The sequence below is a fragment of the Panthera uncia genome, chromosome B1 (assembly GCF_023721935.1).
Source record: "Panthera uncia isolate 11264 chromosome B1, Puncia_PCG_1.0, whole genome shotgun sequence".
NCBI classification, from domain to species: Eukaryota; Metazoa; Chordata; class Mammalia; order Carnivora; family Felidae; genus Panthera; species Panthera uncia.
In genome coordinates this window covers 18515304-18529413 of record NC_064811.1, presented here as the reverse complement: position 1 = coordinate 18529413, position 14110 = coordinate 18515304, and the positions used below count along the sequence as shown (strand labels likewise).

At 42.4% G+C, this 14110-nt stretch overlaps 1 protein-coding gene across 2 annotated transcripts in view; it reads left to right on the top strand.

Annotated features, from left to right (window-relative positions):
• Window positions 1-14110, top strand: part of PPARGC1A (PPARG coactivator 1 alpha) — a 112541-nt gene that overhangs the window by 15395 nt on the left and 83036 nt on the right. For both annotated transcript variants that reach the window (XM_049630387.1, XM_049630388.1), the window contains exon 2: window positions 3578-3757. In XM_049630387.1, coding sequence (XP_049486344.1) covers window positions 3578-3757 — 180 coding nt within the window. The remainder of the gene's footprint in view (window positions 1-3577; window positions 3758-14110) is intronic.

Sequence of the window (14110 nt, the reverse complement as noted above, 5' to 3'; positions counted from 1 at the left end):
GGCTGGCTGGCTGGCAGGCTGGCTGGCAGTGTGGGTCTCTCAGCTGCTATAGTTTCATTTTTCCATCACGCGTTATTCTGGATGCTGTTGGGAGTTGATCTGGAAATATGGAGGATTTCTTTTCATCACTGGAATTCCTGGAGTCGTTTTCAAGTCAGCGTCGGGACCGTTTAGAACAGTGGCCCTTTTATGTTCTTCTGAAGGAGGTGAGTTCCCCGGACTCAGCGTCCAGCCATGGATTGAGTTGTCGGTGGAGACTGGCCAGTCGCCTCTCTGTTGCACTGGAGGCAGCGAGCTGCGAGAAGCCGTGCCTTGGCGGCCGCAGCTCTGGGAACCACCTCGGCCAGCCTAACGTGTTACGAGCAGCAGGTAGCATAGGCAGTTTTCATTTTTGGAATCATTAACGTTTGCTGTCATCCTAAAACGTATTATGCCCTTTTGCACATAATGACAGGACAGCACAGTGGTTAATAAAGGCCTATATCGCTGTAGCTACTCAGAGTCCCCAGTGTTTTACAGTTTAATGAAGGTGATGTACAATAAGGTTACCAAGATTGATAGAGACAGTTCACATGACATACCCTCCACGAAGACTGTCATTCTTTACTGCCTGACCCCCCCGCCCTACTCCCTTTTCCCTGTCCTCACTAATTTTTTTCTAAGAAGTAAGAATTCTTTTTTCCTTAATATAATTAATGTGGCCAAGTCCACTCTTTCTTCTCTCTCTCTTTAAAATTTACCATCAATGGCACAAAAACCTCCAAAAGGTTAATGGAGAATTATACTTAATTATGATGATTCATTATCATCAGTGCAGTTAAGCTAATTTATTGTCTGCTCCTTAACTAAGGGAAAAGTCTGTTGGGGTGAAAAAACGTACAATAATTAGCCTTTTGTGTTTAGTGACTGCTTTATCCTCTTAAATCTTATTATAAAATTAAGGCTACGGTTGTGAAATAGCTGTCATAGTTGCAAAGAGGCAGGAGAATGTGTCTCTGTAACTGCAAGAAAGACACCTGTTACAGATGTATAGGGAAGCAGTAAATATCAGCATGTCAGATGAGGACAGTTACAGGGCTCGGACTGTTAAGTCTGGCATCATCCAAAGGCCAAATACAAATTAATAACAGGGACACCTGCTATCACTAATGTGTTTTAGATTATCGGGATAATGCCACATTCAGAAACACTGATTTTACTAGCATGTCCACATTGGCCAGAGCACAGGCACATTTCCAACCACAAGGTAAGAGCAAAAATGGGACGGAAAGAGAAAAGGGAGGAAAGGAATGTGTGAATGACAGCGCAGTAAAATGCCAGAAATTGATCTGGTCTTTTTAATGGTTGTTCAGAAGTCACTTAAAAATGCACATACCTGCAAGGGTGAAGGGTGTTGCACAAGCCATGCTTAGAGAAGGCAGTTGAGGGGAGAGACAGCAAGAAGTTGTTCACCAGTCGATGGGACACGCCGGCATTCCGAAGCATGGCTTCTAAGTTACGTTCTCCACGACAGGAACTTAAGCCAGATGGACACCTCCCGTGTTTTCCACCTTCATTTTATTTTTTGTTGCTGTTTCTGTTGTTCATGCTTCTTCTTTCTTGTTTAAGGACTGTCCCTCAATGAAGCCCTGGTGGGTTTTGCACCATTGAAAAAGTTACCCTTGTCTCTGAATCGATCATGTTGGGGAAGAGTTAACACTGTGTGTTTGTACCTGGAGAATAAGCAGCGTGGGCCGGTATGGAGACTGGGAAGTGTTACGCCCGTAACAGAACGCGAACATTGTACCAGAACAAAATCTCCGCGGCCCAGCCTCCGCCTACTTATAAACCTAGTCAAGTATACCGATCTGCAACTTTGGGCTAACTCGGATAATAAAAAACGGAACGACCGATAAAATGATAAGGAAAGAGTTCAGGTGGAGAGGATTGCCCTTTCTTTTCGCGTCACCGTCGTGCCTGCAGTCTGGGATCTGACTGGGACCTGGTGGTCTTAGGGAAGAATCACAGTCATCTTCAGGCTGCCCCCGGCCTCCCCTTACCAACTGCTGACTCCATTACCCAGTACCTTCTTCTCAGCGTGGTGCTTACGATCGTGCTGCTGCATATGACCCGTGTAATGTAGCCTGCCAGGGATGACAGGGGTGCTCGAGGAAAAAAAAAAAAAAAATCTGCATAAAACTTCTTTTATTCAAAACCTAAATGTCAGGCAGAATCTTGAGCTTCAGGCCCAACGGCTGCCTGGATGGGAACAACTCCACGGCATCTCTCCTGACCTTGGAAGGCAGGGCCGTGAGGGTGCCACTTCAGCCTGCGCACCTGCTCTGATTTAGACACCTTGGCTTGCAGGTGGATAAAGTCCTTCTGGCTCTGGTATCACCGGAGCCCTGCAGTAGGAAACTTCTGCAGGGTTCTGCACAGTATGCCGTGAGGAAATCAGCAGTCAGATTGCCGATTGGAGGTGAGAAGACCACCTCTCTGATAACGGGGGGCCACTTCCTTCAAAAAGCCACAGTGTGGGACAATGAAAAGACCACCTACTCCGTGCAAGGAAGTGAATGACTCTTCCAGTCTGACATAGCCTTGCTGACAAGCCAGCCCAGCCACAGTGTGGGCTATTTTCAACCTCTCGCTGTGTTGAAGTCGTTGAAAAACTCCGAAGGAAAATAGTTCTTTTGAATACACTCAGAGCGTAGGTGAGGAATACATAAATGATGAGAAAAAAATACGGTTGTGGGGCGCTATAGGGGTTTTTCCTTCGTAGATGTCAAGCGATCCCACTCACACGCACTCCCCCCACACTTGACTTGCAAGTTAAACGTTGTAAAAGATGTAAAGATCATACAGAAAAACTATGACTTTTGTCCTTATCTCAAGGAACTTGCTTTTGACCTGTTCAAGATGAAGTGCTGTGGCTCATGAAGAGTCAAGTTGCGAGATTTAAATAATAATTCAAGAGAACCATAGACAAGTTAGAGGACTTGCATCATTAGTTGCTAAATGAATTATGTGGATTATAATGGTCAAAAGGAACGTGAATGGAGAAAGTTTTCCTAGTAGAGCTCTTATGCTGCTAGTATTCATTCAACAATTGTTTATTTTGTTTCTATTACGTGTGATGGCGATTCCAAGGTAAAATCAAATTTGTATCCTTCCCTCAAAGAGATTATACTCTCAGGGTAGAGTAGACTTTTGCACAGCGGTGACTGAAAAAGTTGAAACTCGTTCAGTGCTAACCATCAAAAAAGTCCAAATCCAGTTGATTTCTTTTCTTTTCTTTTCTTTTCTTTTTTTTTTAAGTTGATTTCTAACTGGAAGAATCAGAGAGGGCTTCACGGGAACATGGCATTTACCGTGAATTTGGAGGTAGAATCTTGGATGGAATGGATCAGGCAAAGTATCCATTGAGAGCAAAGTCAGTAAAAGAATTTAGGATGTTTTTTCCCTGGTGGCTAAAACCCTGGAAACCAGCTTTGGTGGTGTGGTTGAATTAACCAGGCTTAATTCCTATCACATGCTATTGCAGTTTAATAAATTCCTGCAGTTAATGAAAGCTTTTTTTCCCCCCTGCCTCCTGCAGTGTGCTGCTCTGGTTGGTGAAGACCAGCCTCTTTGCCCAGATCTTCCTGAACTTGACCTTTCTGAACTAGACGTGAACGACTTGGATACAGACAGCTTTCTGGGTGGACTCAAGTGGTGCAGTGACCAATCAGAAATAATATCCAATCAGTACAACAATGAGCCTTCAAACATATTTGAGGTAAGGGCATCATCCCTTGGCGAAAATTAATTTCTCATTGAACGTGGCTTGGGCCATCATATCATTATTGGCCTGAAAGCATATCGGCTTCTCACTTTGCTGTCATCAAAAGACTTCTTATCACAGGTAGGCCCTTCCTCTTTCATGGAAGAACAGTGTTTGGCAAATGAGGGGACTCGTTGTTGTTGTTTTGAGATCTGGGGGGGCTAAGGGCCCCTGACAGAGCGCATTACTCTGTGTCGAAATACTAAGGGGTTGTGAAAGCTTTACGGACAAAGAAGAACAAGAGTCTAAACCTGTTTGTTCCTGTCTATTTCCCACAGAAAAGTGCCTAATGTAAATTAATGTGAAATGTAAAAGAATGCATTTTTTTTCATCCAAGAGATTAGACGTCTACCTTTATTTGTCTCACAAAGTTAGTGGGTAGTTATTAGTATTGTCATTTTTTTGATCAGACCTCTGATTTCTCTACAGTATAGAAATGTCTAAGCCCAGCTATTCTAATATTTACTTACAAATTAGTAAAAATTCGCTTACCTTTCAATAGGGAAAATTACCTCCTAGGCTCCAGACTCTTATTATAAGCCTACCCTATAATAAGGAATGTTAATCTACTCCTATTAAAGTGTTACTTTGAAAAAAGAAGTTCTTTCTTACAAGATCAGCACTCATTTACTTAAGAAGAAATGGTTTCTTAGAGGGACAAACATTGAGCAGTCTGGCAAATGAACTGAATAAAGATTGTTGAGTCAACTAGTTTTCAATATCACCACTACCAGCACCCCCATCATTGTCTAACATCTTCTCCCTGATATGTGCCAGGCCCCATGCGAAGCACTTTAAATGTCTTTTGTATCCCACCAGCAGAACCATTCCTTAAACTCCAGTGTATTTGGTTGAGATCTCAAGTCATTAAGAAAGCCAATGTTACAATATTTATTGAATTTTTCCAGCACCCAGCACATAAAAAGCACTGAATAAATGTTTATTGAGTCATTAAGAAAACCAATTTTACAATATTTACTGAGTTTTTTTTTTCAGCACCCCAGCACACAGAAGGTGTTGAATAAATGTGGGTTGACTGATAAATGACTGGTGACTATAGTAATGTTAATAACAGTAATAGCGATAACAGCAATGGCCAAGCTTTTGAGACACCTGTGCTATATATGTGTCATCTCGCATATCCCTAAAACAACCTATTTTTTAGGTACCATGAGTACCGTTCCCATTTTCCGTCGAGTCTCAGAGAGGTGAAGTGAGTCTCAGACTCCGAGTCTCAGAGAGGTGAAGTGATTTTCCCCGAATCACACAGTTGACAAAGACCGGGGATCTGAACCCCAAATTGATCTGATGTCCAAGGCCGTATCACTGATAAAAATAGAGTACCAGTGAGGTGGGGTGACAACCATCCTTCACAAAGACATATCAAGCTGCTGCTCTGCTGAATATATTTAAAAATAGAACAGACTCGTTCCTTTCAGTGTTGGTTGACATGGGAGCAGGAATAGTTGGGGAGCCAAGGTGGCTGTAGGTTCCGTCCATGGCTAAGAGTTTCTAATATGTCTGAACAGAGTCTTGGATGAGGACTTAAGATGGGGGAGTCCGGGCTGGGGAGAAGAGGCACTGAAGGTCTGCGGTTAGTTCTATTTCCCAGGCTTCTCAGCCGGGTCTTTGAAAGTTCATGTGAGGTCTTGGCTAGTTAGAACTGGTAAATTGAACATTCCTCATTCAGTACACTTGTCAGGCGACAGGCCCGTTTTAAGTCATGCTGCATTAAATAAACAGTACTTTAAAAAATGTCCATCTCTATAGACCTCTTATCTAAAAATCGGTATTCCATTTTGGGTGATTGCCATGCATTTTGTAGGTGATGGCCAGGGAATAACTAAAAGGTGGGGGTGGGGGGCATGGCGTGGGAGTCAGTGCCTCCCCGGTGAGCTAGTTTCAAAAAAAATCCCTTCCCCATGACCTTGTGTCCCCATATTTCATGTTGTGGCACCTGCACGAGGCATTTCTCATCGGTACCTTGAGGAGACTTGGTTCAGCAACTGGTTATATATAGGTGCTTTAATCTACACGAAGACACCCTTTTGGTTCTGTGTATAACTTTCTACCACTGATAGAATTGTTTTCAATGCTCTAAAACACAGGGTTCATTTAATTTAATTTCTCATTAGCTCATTTTAAACCAGTGACTCTCAACCGAAAGCAATTTTGCCCCCCAAGGGACATTTAGCAGTGTCTGGAGATGTGTTTGATTTTTTTTTTTTTTAGGACCGAAGGCAGGAGGACGCTCCTGGCATTTCGTGGGTAGAGACCACACACAGGACAGCTTCCCACAACAAGGAGCTGTTTGGCCCCAGAGGATAATAGTGCTGAGGTTGAGAAACCCTAAAAAAAAAAAAAAAGTCACTGAAATTCCCTTTTGTAAAACACTAAAGATGAACTGGTCAGGTTTCAGAGAGACTACATAGTTAAGACACAGGATATGAAGGATCAGAAGCTGGGGCGCCAGGGTGGCTCAGTCCGTTAAGTGTCCAACTTCAGCTCAGGTCACCACCTCACGGTTTATGGGTTTGAGCCCTGCGTCGGGCTCTGTGCTGACAGTGCAGGGCCTGGAGCTTGCTTCAGATTTTGGGTCTCCCTCTCCCTCTCTGCACCTCCCCCATGCGTTCTCTCTCTCTCTCTCTCTCAAAACTAAAATAAACATTCAAAAAAACTATGTAAAAACAATCAGAAGCCATATAAAATTGTGGAGATGCCCAGGGCCTCGGGACTGAGATGTCAGGAATTCTGTCAGTGACAGCAGAAGTGACCATTTAGATAACTGTAACCGTTTTCTCTGATGTCACAAAACTCATTCTTCTCTGTCTGTGCAAAGGGTAAGGCCGTATGTGGCAATACTGTGACCCAGGGCCGCGGCTCCCTGAGCATTTGCATACAGCCAGCATGCCTCTACTCTTTGCCCTCTAGCGTTAAACTCAGACATCTTTTCTATAACGGGGGAAAAAAAAAGTGTGTGCGGAGCACAGGTGGAATTCGAAAATTGTGTCTTCCCCTGGGCAGATGGTCCACGCACAACACGGTAACCCTTGAACGGCCACGGCTTTGTGTAGCTTCCTGCGGCTCCCCGAAGCCCTTCCCGGAGCCTGTGCCTTTAAGCCTCTCCCCGCGGACTTTACCCCGGGCTCACTTTCTTCCAGTTCTCAAAGCCCTGCCTCATCACATTTGTGAAGTCCTTGTACTTGAGCAAGCCAAACAGTCACGGTTTCCGCCACCTCTGATCTACCAATACGAAGCATTATCTACCTCAGATTCCCAGAATAAAATAAGGCACCGAGGAGTGAAACACTTTCCCTGGCTCAAGCAGCACGTGGGCGACTCCCCCGGAAACTGACCACAGGGTTTCTGAATCCTAATCAAAGCAGAAAGCAAGGGGTGTTTAGCGATATGGATGGGATCCGGGTGGCTTGCAGATCGTGTAGCAGAATGTTAAAACCTCACGAGTGCGTAGAAATTCCTTCCTTTGGCCTCTTCCGTGCGTTCGGGTCTAAGTTTAATTTTTATCGGACTTTAGATGAAAAGAAGAATGGCATTGAATGTCACGGTTTGGGGAAGAGTGAATTCCTCCGTGAGAGCCGGCGCGGGGGGGCGGGGGGGGGGGCGGGCAACGCGCAGTTGTCCATGTCGATTGAGAAATTGGACACACAAACAGCCGTCTCTGCTTGCACAACCTCTGTCGGAGGTGTAAATGCAGGTGACCAGGTATTATTCAGAGGCCACTTAGAAGAAAACAGGACACAGGCTTTTGTAGGTGCGGCCTCCTGTGAATCTAATCCATGTGTCAGGAAAACAGGATGCTGTCTCTGGACCGGTTGGTAGCAAGATTTATGTTTCAGAACATTGCAACATAACTTCCTTCCCTCTCTTGCCTTTGTGCATTGTTTGAAGGAGGCGAATAAAGGAGTACTTTTACAGCATGGCATGGTCTAAGGATGGGTGGCACGGGATTAGTTTAAACAGCGCATTGGCCCTTCTGGGTCACCGTGGGCCACCTTGTCCCTGCTTTATTTGAATATCTGCTTTCAGTGCCTCCTTGATACAACTGAATGAGCATCTTTCATTCATTAGTCTCTTACTTCTGAATGCAGCTACTTGGAGTTCTTTACAACACGGCAAGTGAGAATGTAGTTGTCTCTAGGTCATTACTCATAATATGTTCTGAGGCCTGCCGTTGCGAATGGGCAGAGAAGGGCTCACAGCTGCACCCAGCATTCATGTCAGGTGATTACGGGGACTCCGCGTAAGGTCTGACACTGTGAACTTTTGTGGGAGTCAAACTGGGGGTAGTTTCCTGCTATCTGTTCCTAAGGTATCCTATCATGCTAACAAGGGAATTATGATTGGAGGCTTTTGAGGATGCTTAATTATTCTGGTAAGGATGTAAATGATTTTATATTTCTTCTTGTGACTTTCAATTGTATTCTTCTTTTTTTCTCTAAAATGGGCATATACTATGTACTTACCAAAGAGTTAAAAAAAAAAAAAAAAAGCAATCAAAATTTGGCTCTTCAAGTGATCGTGAGCATTTTAGAAGCAGGGGACTTGCTTGTCTTGTTCCCTGAAGTTTTTCTAGATGTTTTGTTAGAAAACATCAGAAAGTAAGTACTGAAAATATTTACAACATAATGAATGAACGGACCATCATACATTTATTGATGGCGTGAACTGCCTTAGGTCATGTGAAGATTACATACAAAGCAGAAAGGATCTTGTTTCCTAAAGGACCTCAAGCCTGATTTGGGATGTCAAGTGAAGAAATGCGGAACAATTACCAAACAATGAAAGACTGCATACACATATGTATGTATATATGTATATGTTTATAGTTTAGCAATTAAATAATGTAAGACTGTATATTCATGTATATGTGTACATGTATGTTTAAATACGTGGGGTTACATATTAATATTATATTATATATTCTATATATGTGTGTCTGCATATATACGTGTGTGTGTGTGTGTGTGTGTGTGTGTGTGTGTGTGTCCTAGCTGAGGAGGGAAGTAGAAAGAATAACTTCACCATGGCTAATAAGAGAATAAAATTGAAGTGTTTTCGTACAGGGGGTATGACAGTGAGGAGTTTGATACCCCCAAAGTAAAATATATACTGATAGGAATGTAGGAGTAGGAGGAGTAGGTTTGGATTTAGGGTGGGTACAAAATTATGGCCGTCCATGGGACCCCGGTTGGGAATGTTTAGAGTTTACATAGTAGGGATTGGGGTGCCAGTGAAGATTTCTAGCAGGAGAGCCCTATAATGGAGATGGGATTTAAGGGTGTTCATTCTGATAATCATAAGAGCCGTGGACGAGCAGAAAGTAGAAGAAATTGGACAGCAGGGTTTGCTGCATTTCCAACACCATGCAATGCAGGTGCAGCGAAGGGACAAGGTGACAGCAGAGGGGATGGTGTCCAGGGAACAAAGACTTGAAGCACCTTGAAGGAAAATTCCATCAGCCCTGATGAATATGAGTTAGGTTAGAGAGGGAAGTGGCAAAGAATGCTAACTCAAAAATACTCCAAAGGGAACCAGAACTCCACGGAGAGCTTCCTGGTTACGTTTCTACTCACCTTTAGGAGCCGAAGTACCTTCTTCGGGCTTGTGAGTCATTTTACAAAGGGGTTCCCCATCTCTCTGCTGCCTCAGGGGCAGAACGTATTTAACCCAATCCACAAATTTATGTGGTGTCTGCTTTTTTTCACTTGTCTCCTTGGAGGAAATTCTGCAGCCTTCCATGGTAATGAATTCCTGCTCCTGACTATGCCTGTGGTCAGACAGACTTTTCTATGAATGGCAAACCTCTTGGAATTTTAACACAACGACAGAGAAAAAAATATGAAAAAATATGCGTCAGAGCACCCTCACCTTAATTTAATCATCAGGAGAATAAATTTCCCTTTGTTATTTGGAGACGCTGAATTAGTTTACAATAATCACTTCTTTGAGATTTCTGGGATTTCCCATTTGCAATCAATAAATGTTTGTCATTTGAATGAAATTTACAGCCCCCAACCAGATTTTTGCCACACTTGGCAATGACACTTAACGGAGAACATCAACTTCAAGGAAGAAAATAATAGCCGTTTAAGTGGGGAGATAATTGGCTGTAACATAAGAACATTGAAAAATGTTGAAACTCATGGAGACTTATGGAGTATTTTAAAAATTTATGTTGTACTTATCTTTGCCTTTGTAATCTACCACAAAATTCCAAATTCTGGGTATAAATCAGTTAGATGTTCATGTTGGAGAGTCACAAATCAGGAAGCAACAATCTGACCCAGCCTGTGTGCTGCTTTGTTTTCAACCTCTACTGTCGGCTTATCTTGAGGGAGACTAAAGAGTGTTGTTGTTTTGTGTGTGTGTGTGTGTGTGTGTGTGTGTGGTCATCTACCCACCTCAGTTAGAGACTATTTTAGACTTCTTGCCTTGATAACATCTGCCTTATCTTGGGAACATCTGGTTTATCACCGTATTTCCTCCCTGCCATTATGCTGACCGCTGGAAAAATAGGGCTCAGGAGTCCTGACCCACACGGTGATGTCTAACTGGCATCACCCCCCACTAATAAATAGTAAGTCGCTTGCAGGTGCTGGTTACATAGCCATCTTTCACCATCACTAACTCTCCTGGTGCCTGCTTTTGCTAATGTAAGTTGTGGTTACAGGAGACGAGGTCGGCGGCTGTTTTTCATGGAAGTCGATCCAGTCCTTAGCCATTTGCAACTTGGAAAGTGAGAATCTATATGTTTAATTAGGCACAATGATTGCAGAATGTACCATTTTGTGTTTTTTTGAGTAGAGACCAATTATTTCATGCCGGATACTCTAGGTGTTCTCAGATGTGGGTGAGCCATTTTATGGGCATAGCTTAGGTTTCCCCCATCTTCTGGATTCATTTAAGTGGATAATTTAACTAAAAATGACTCTGCCCAGATTTCTTTGGGGCCAGAAAAGTGGAGACCCACATTCACAAGGAGGTAAACCTAGAGAGGAATCAGGAAAAAGTGGCTCATGGCCTCTTAGATTTATTTGAAGGATATTAGTGTTGGTTAAAGTAATCAAGATTCGGGGTGCTGGACTGGACAAACTGGCTATTTGTGTAGCCACGGTGTGTGCTTGTATAGTAACCTTACACATATGTTGTGTCTATTTGTCCATGTCCCCCTGTCTGTATGTGATATCGTGGAGACACAGCCCAGCAGATGGCTCACCTCTGAATGAGATCAACACACAAAGCAGATAAAAAGATGAACTTTAAAGCTCATGTTGTTAAACAGAGAGCCAAATTGTTCTTCTACTGTTCCCTACCCTAGACTTCACGTTTTTAACAAGGTTAATTTGTCCCTATGATTACATGCCTATTCTTTTAGCAATGAAAACTTTTATTGTGGGTTTTATAAAATGAATTACCTGTAATGTAAAACAATTTTGTAAGGACCATTTTTTTCTTTCTCTTTCTTTCTTTCTCTCTTTCTTTCTTTTTCTTTTCTTTTCTTTTCTTTCTTTCTTTCTTTCTTTCTTTATGTTTTCTCTTTTCTTTCTTTCTTTCTTTCTTTCTTTCTGTTTTCTCTTTTCTTTCTTTTTCTTCCTTCCTTCCTTCCTTCCTTTCTTTATTTCTTTCTTTTGTTCTTTCTTTCTCTTTTCTTTCTTTTTCTTTCTTTCTTCCTTCCTTCCTTCCTTCCTTCCTTTCTTTATTTCTTTCTTTCGTTCTTTCTTTCTCTTTTCTTTCTTTTTCTTTCTTTCTTCCTTCCTTCCTTCCCTCCTTCCTTCCTTCCTTCCTTCCTTTCTTTATTTCTTTCTTTCGTTCTTTCTTTTTCTTTTCTTTCTTTCTCTTTTCTCTTTCTTTCTTTCTTTCTTTCTCTCTTTGTCTCTTTCTCTCTTCCCACCTGTGAGGCTACTTTCAAGATTGTGTGCTCTGAAGTATAGTTTTGAAAGCAGAGCAGGATACCAAATTTTCCTGTAGCCTGCCACGGATGCTGACTTACAAGTAGCTAGGATGAGAGCTAGGGAAGGGGGAAGAGAGATACTCAATGAAATACACGCTCTTATTCTTGGCAAGGGCAAAATTTTATGAAGATAAATGGCTTCTTATCCATTAGGCCATTTGTCCCAAAACAACGATGGGAGATACTTTTGTGCCTTTTCTGTTCCAAAGTGATAGAATAATTTGCATAGTCTGAGATTCTAAACACCATTACCTTGTAGACCTGCCCATCTCTATTACTACTGCGAGTTATTCATTCAGGGTTTGCGGCCAAATGGGTTAATGAATTACCAGATCTTGCGTAAAATGACTTGGCCTGACTTTGAAGCAACTACTTTTTACTTTTTTTTTTTTTTTGGCCAGTCTTGTGGTTGGTGTTAATTGGCTCTAGAGACCAAGCCTCCTATAGAATCTTTTTTGTCCCCCCACCCCCCAGAAGTATCTTCCTTAAATACTCTCCCTGTATCCATTTTCATTCTTTCCCAAACTTGTGCTTGAAGGCAGTCAGTGCAAGGAGCTGCAAGCAGGCTGATAGGGCGGGGAGGAGGGAGGAAACTCGGTAGCCAAATCCTTGGTGGCTGATGCCTTTCCTTGTGCCAAATCTGCACCATTTCTCGGAGCCCTGTCTGCAGCACAACTAAGTTTAGAGTGAGTTCCTTGGTGTTCCTCACGCAAAATGCAGAGCTGGAGCTCTGAACTTTGAAGGAAAGCCTCAGAGCTATTTGCAAAGTGCTGGTGCTTAGTGAATACTAAATTACATTTAGGAAATCGTCTACTGCTACCCGTTATACTTCATTTTTATTCTTGACACAGACACCTAGATCAGAGAACAGTAACATTTCAGAGATTATGGAAGCAGTTTGGGTATGTTCCAACACTATAATAGGATCAGAATTTTAAGGCCTTTTGTATTATTACCAATAGTCACTTAGTTTCTGCTGCAGTGTACTTTGTGGGGAATTACAGCTTTTACTAAAAAGATTAAAATGCTATTATGCAAATGATTGCAGTATGTTATTATGTTTACAAATTAACATCCATGGCTCAACACACAAATTAACTGACTATTCTATCTATGTTATTAAGGATTTAATAAAGTAACTGTTAATAAAAATGGGTAGCTTGGAACACTTAATAGGAAACAATCGCGATTTAACACAGAACTCGAGCGTGGTGTTTAATGTTCTAGGTGACATAACGGTAAAATAAAGTTGAGCAAAGCACACAGAAGAACCAGGACCGTGTGAAACGCAGAGCTCCTTGTCTGAGATGCCGACGACCACGAACTAAGTAGCTGCAGGCTGCAACGTACAGTGGGCAGCATATCAATAAATCTGAGCAAAGCACACAAGGCATCTTCTATTAATAAATAGTTCATTGAAATGATAATTGCCCTCCATTACATGTGTGATATGTTCCGTACACGCAGAGAATACTTACATTCTTCTAAGATGGAGCTCAGAGCAAATTTTGATGTGGCGAATGGGATTTCGCTGCAGAATATCACCGTGCGATAAAAGAGGAGAAGGCCAGGTTCAGACTAAGATGGCTTTACAAACAGGCTGCAAATTGCTATTCCTGGCTGTTCGTAAGAGATCATAAAAGCAAGGAGATAAGAACCGCCAAGGTCCCTGAGAAATGAACGTATGTGATTATGTTATCTTGTGGGTTGGCTTTCCGAGACAGACCCACACCACCACTTGCATCCAACGGGAAAAGGAGAGAGAGAGAGATGCACATTCTGGATGGCAAACTTTGTTAGATTGGGGAAGTTCCAAAGCACTGTAATTAAAATGTTTCCAAAGAGACCCAGGATTCCCATCACCAAATCCTTTGCTGGATCTCAAAACAAGAGCGAGAAGTGTTACCCAATACTAAGCAAACAAACAAACAACAAGGACACAAAAGAGTCACTAGACAATCCTGGAACAACTTGGTTTCGATCTCAAATGTTGGGGACTTACTTAGCAGCGAGATAAAAATGTTTGAAGACTCCTACATAAACAGCAGCCTTTTTAGGCCAACCTGAAAATATATAATTATGTAACAAATCAACAATTACCTTTCCAGGTCTACCTACCGAGGGCAACTAACCTGAGCTTCTGAGCACGAATATCTGGGTATACTTAAGAAACACGAGCAGGGAAAGCAACCACAAACTTGGTCAAGGTTTGGTGTCCTTGCGTACAATACAAGCAATTTGTTTTGTTCTGAGTCCCACCTCTGTTGGAAAAACTACTTATGCAAATGTTTGATATCTAGCTCCAGCAAGGCGCCTGGTTCCTTCATTTCCTTCCA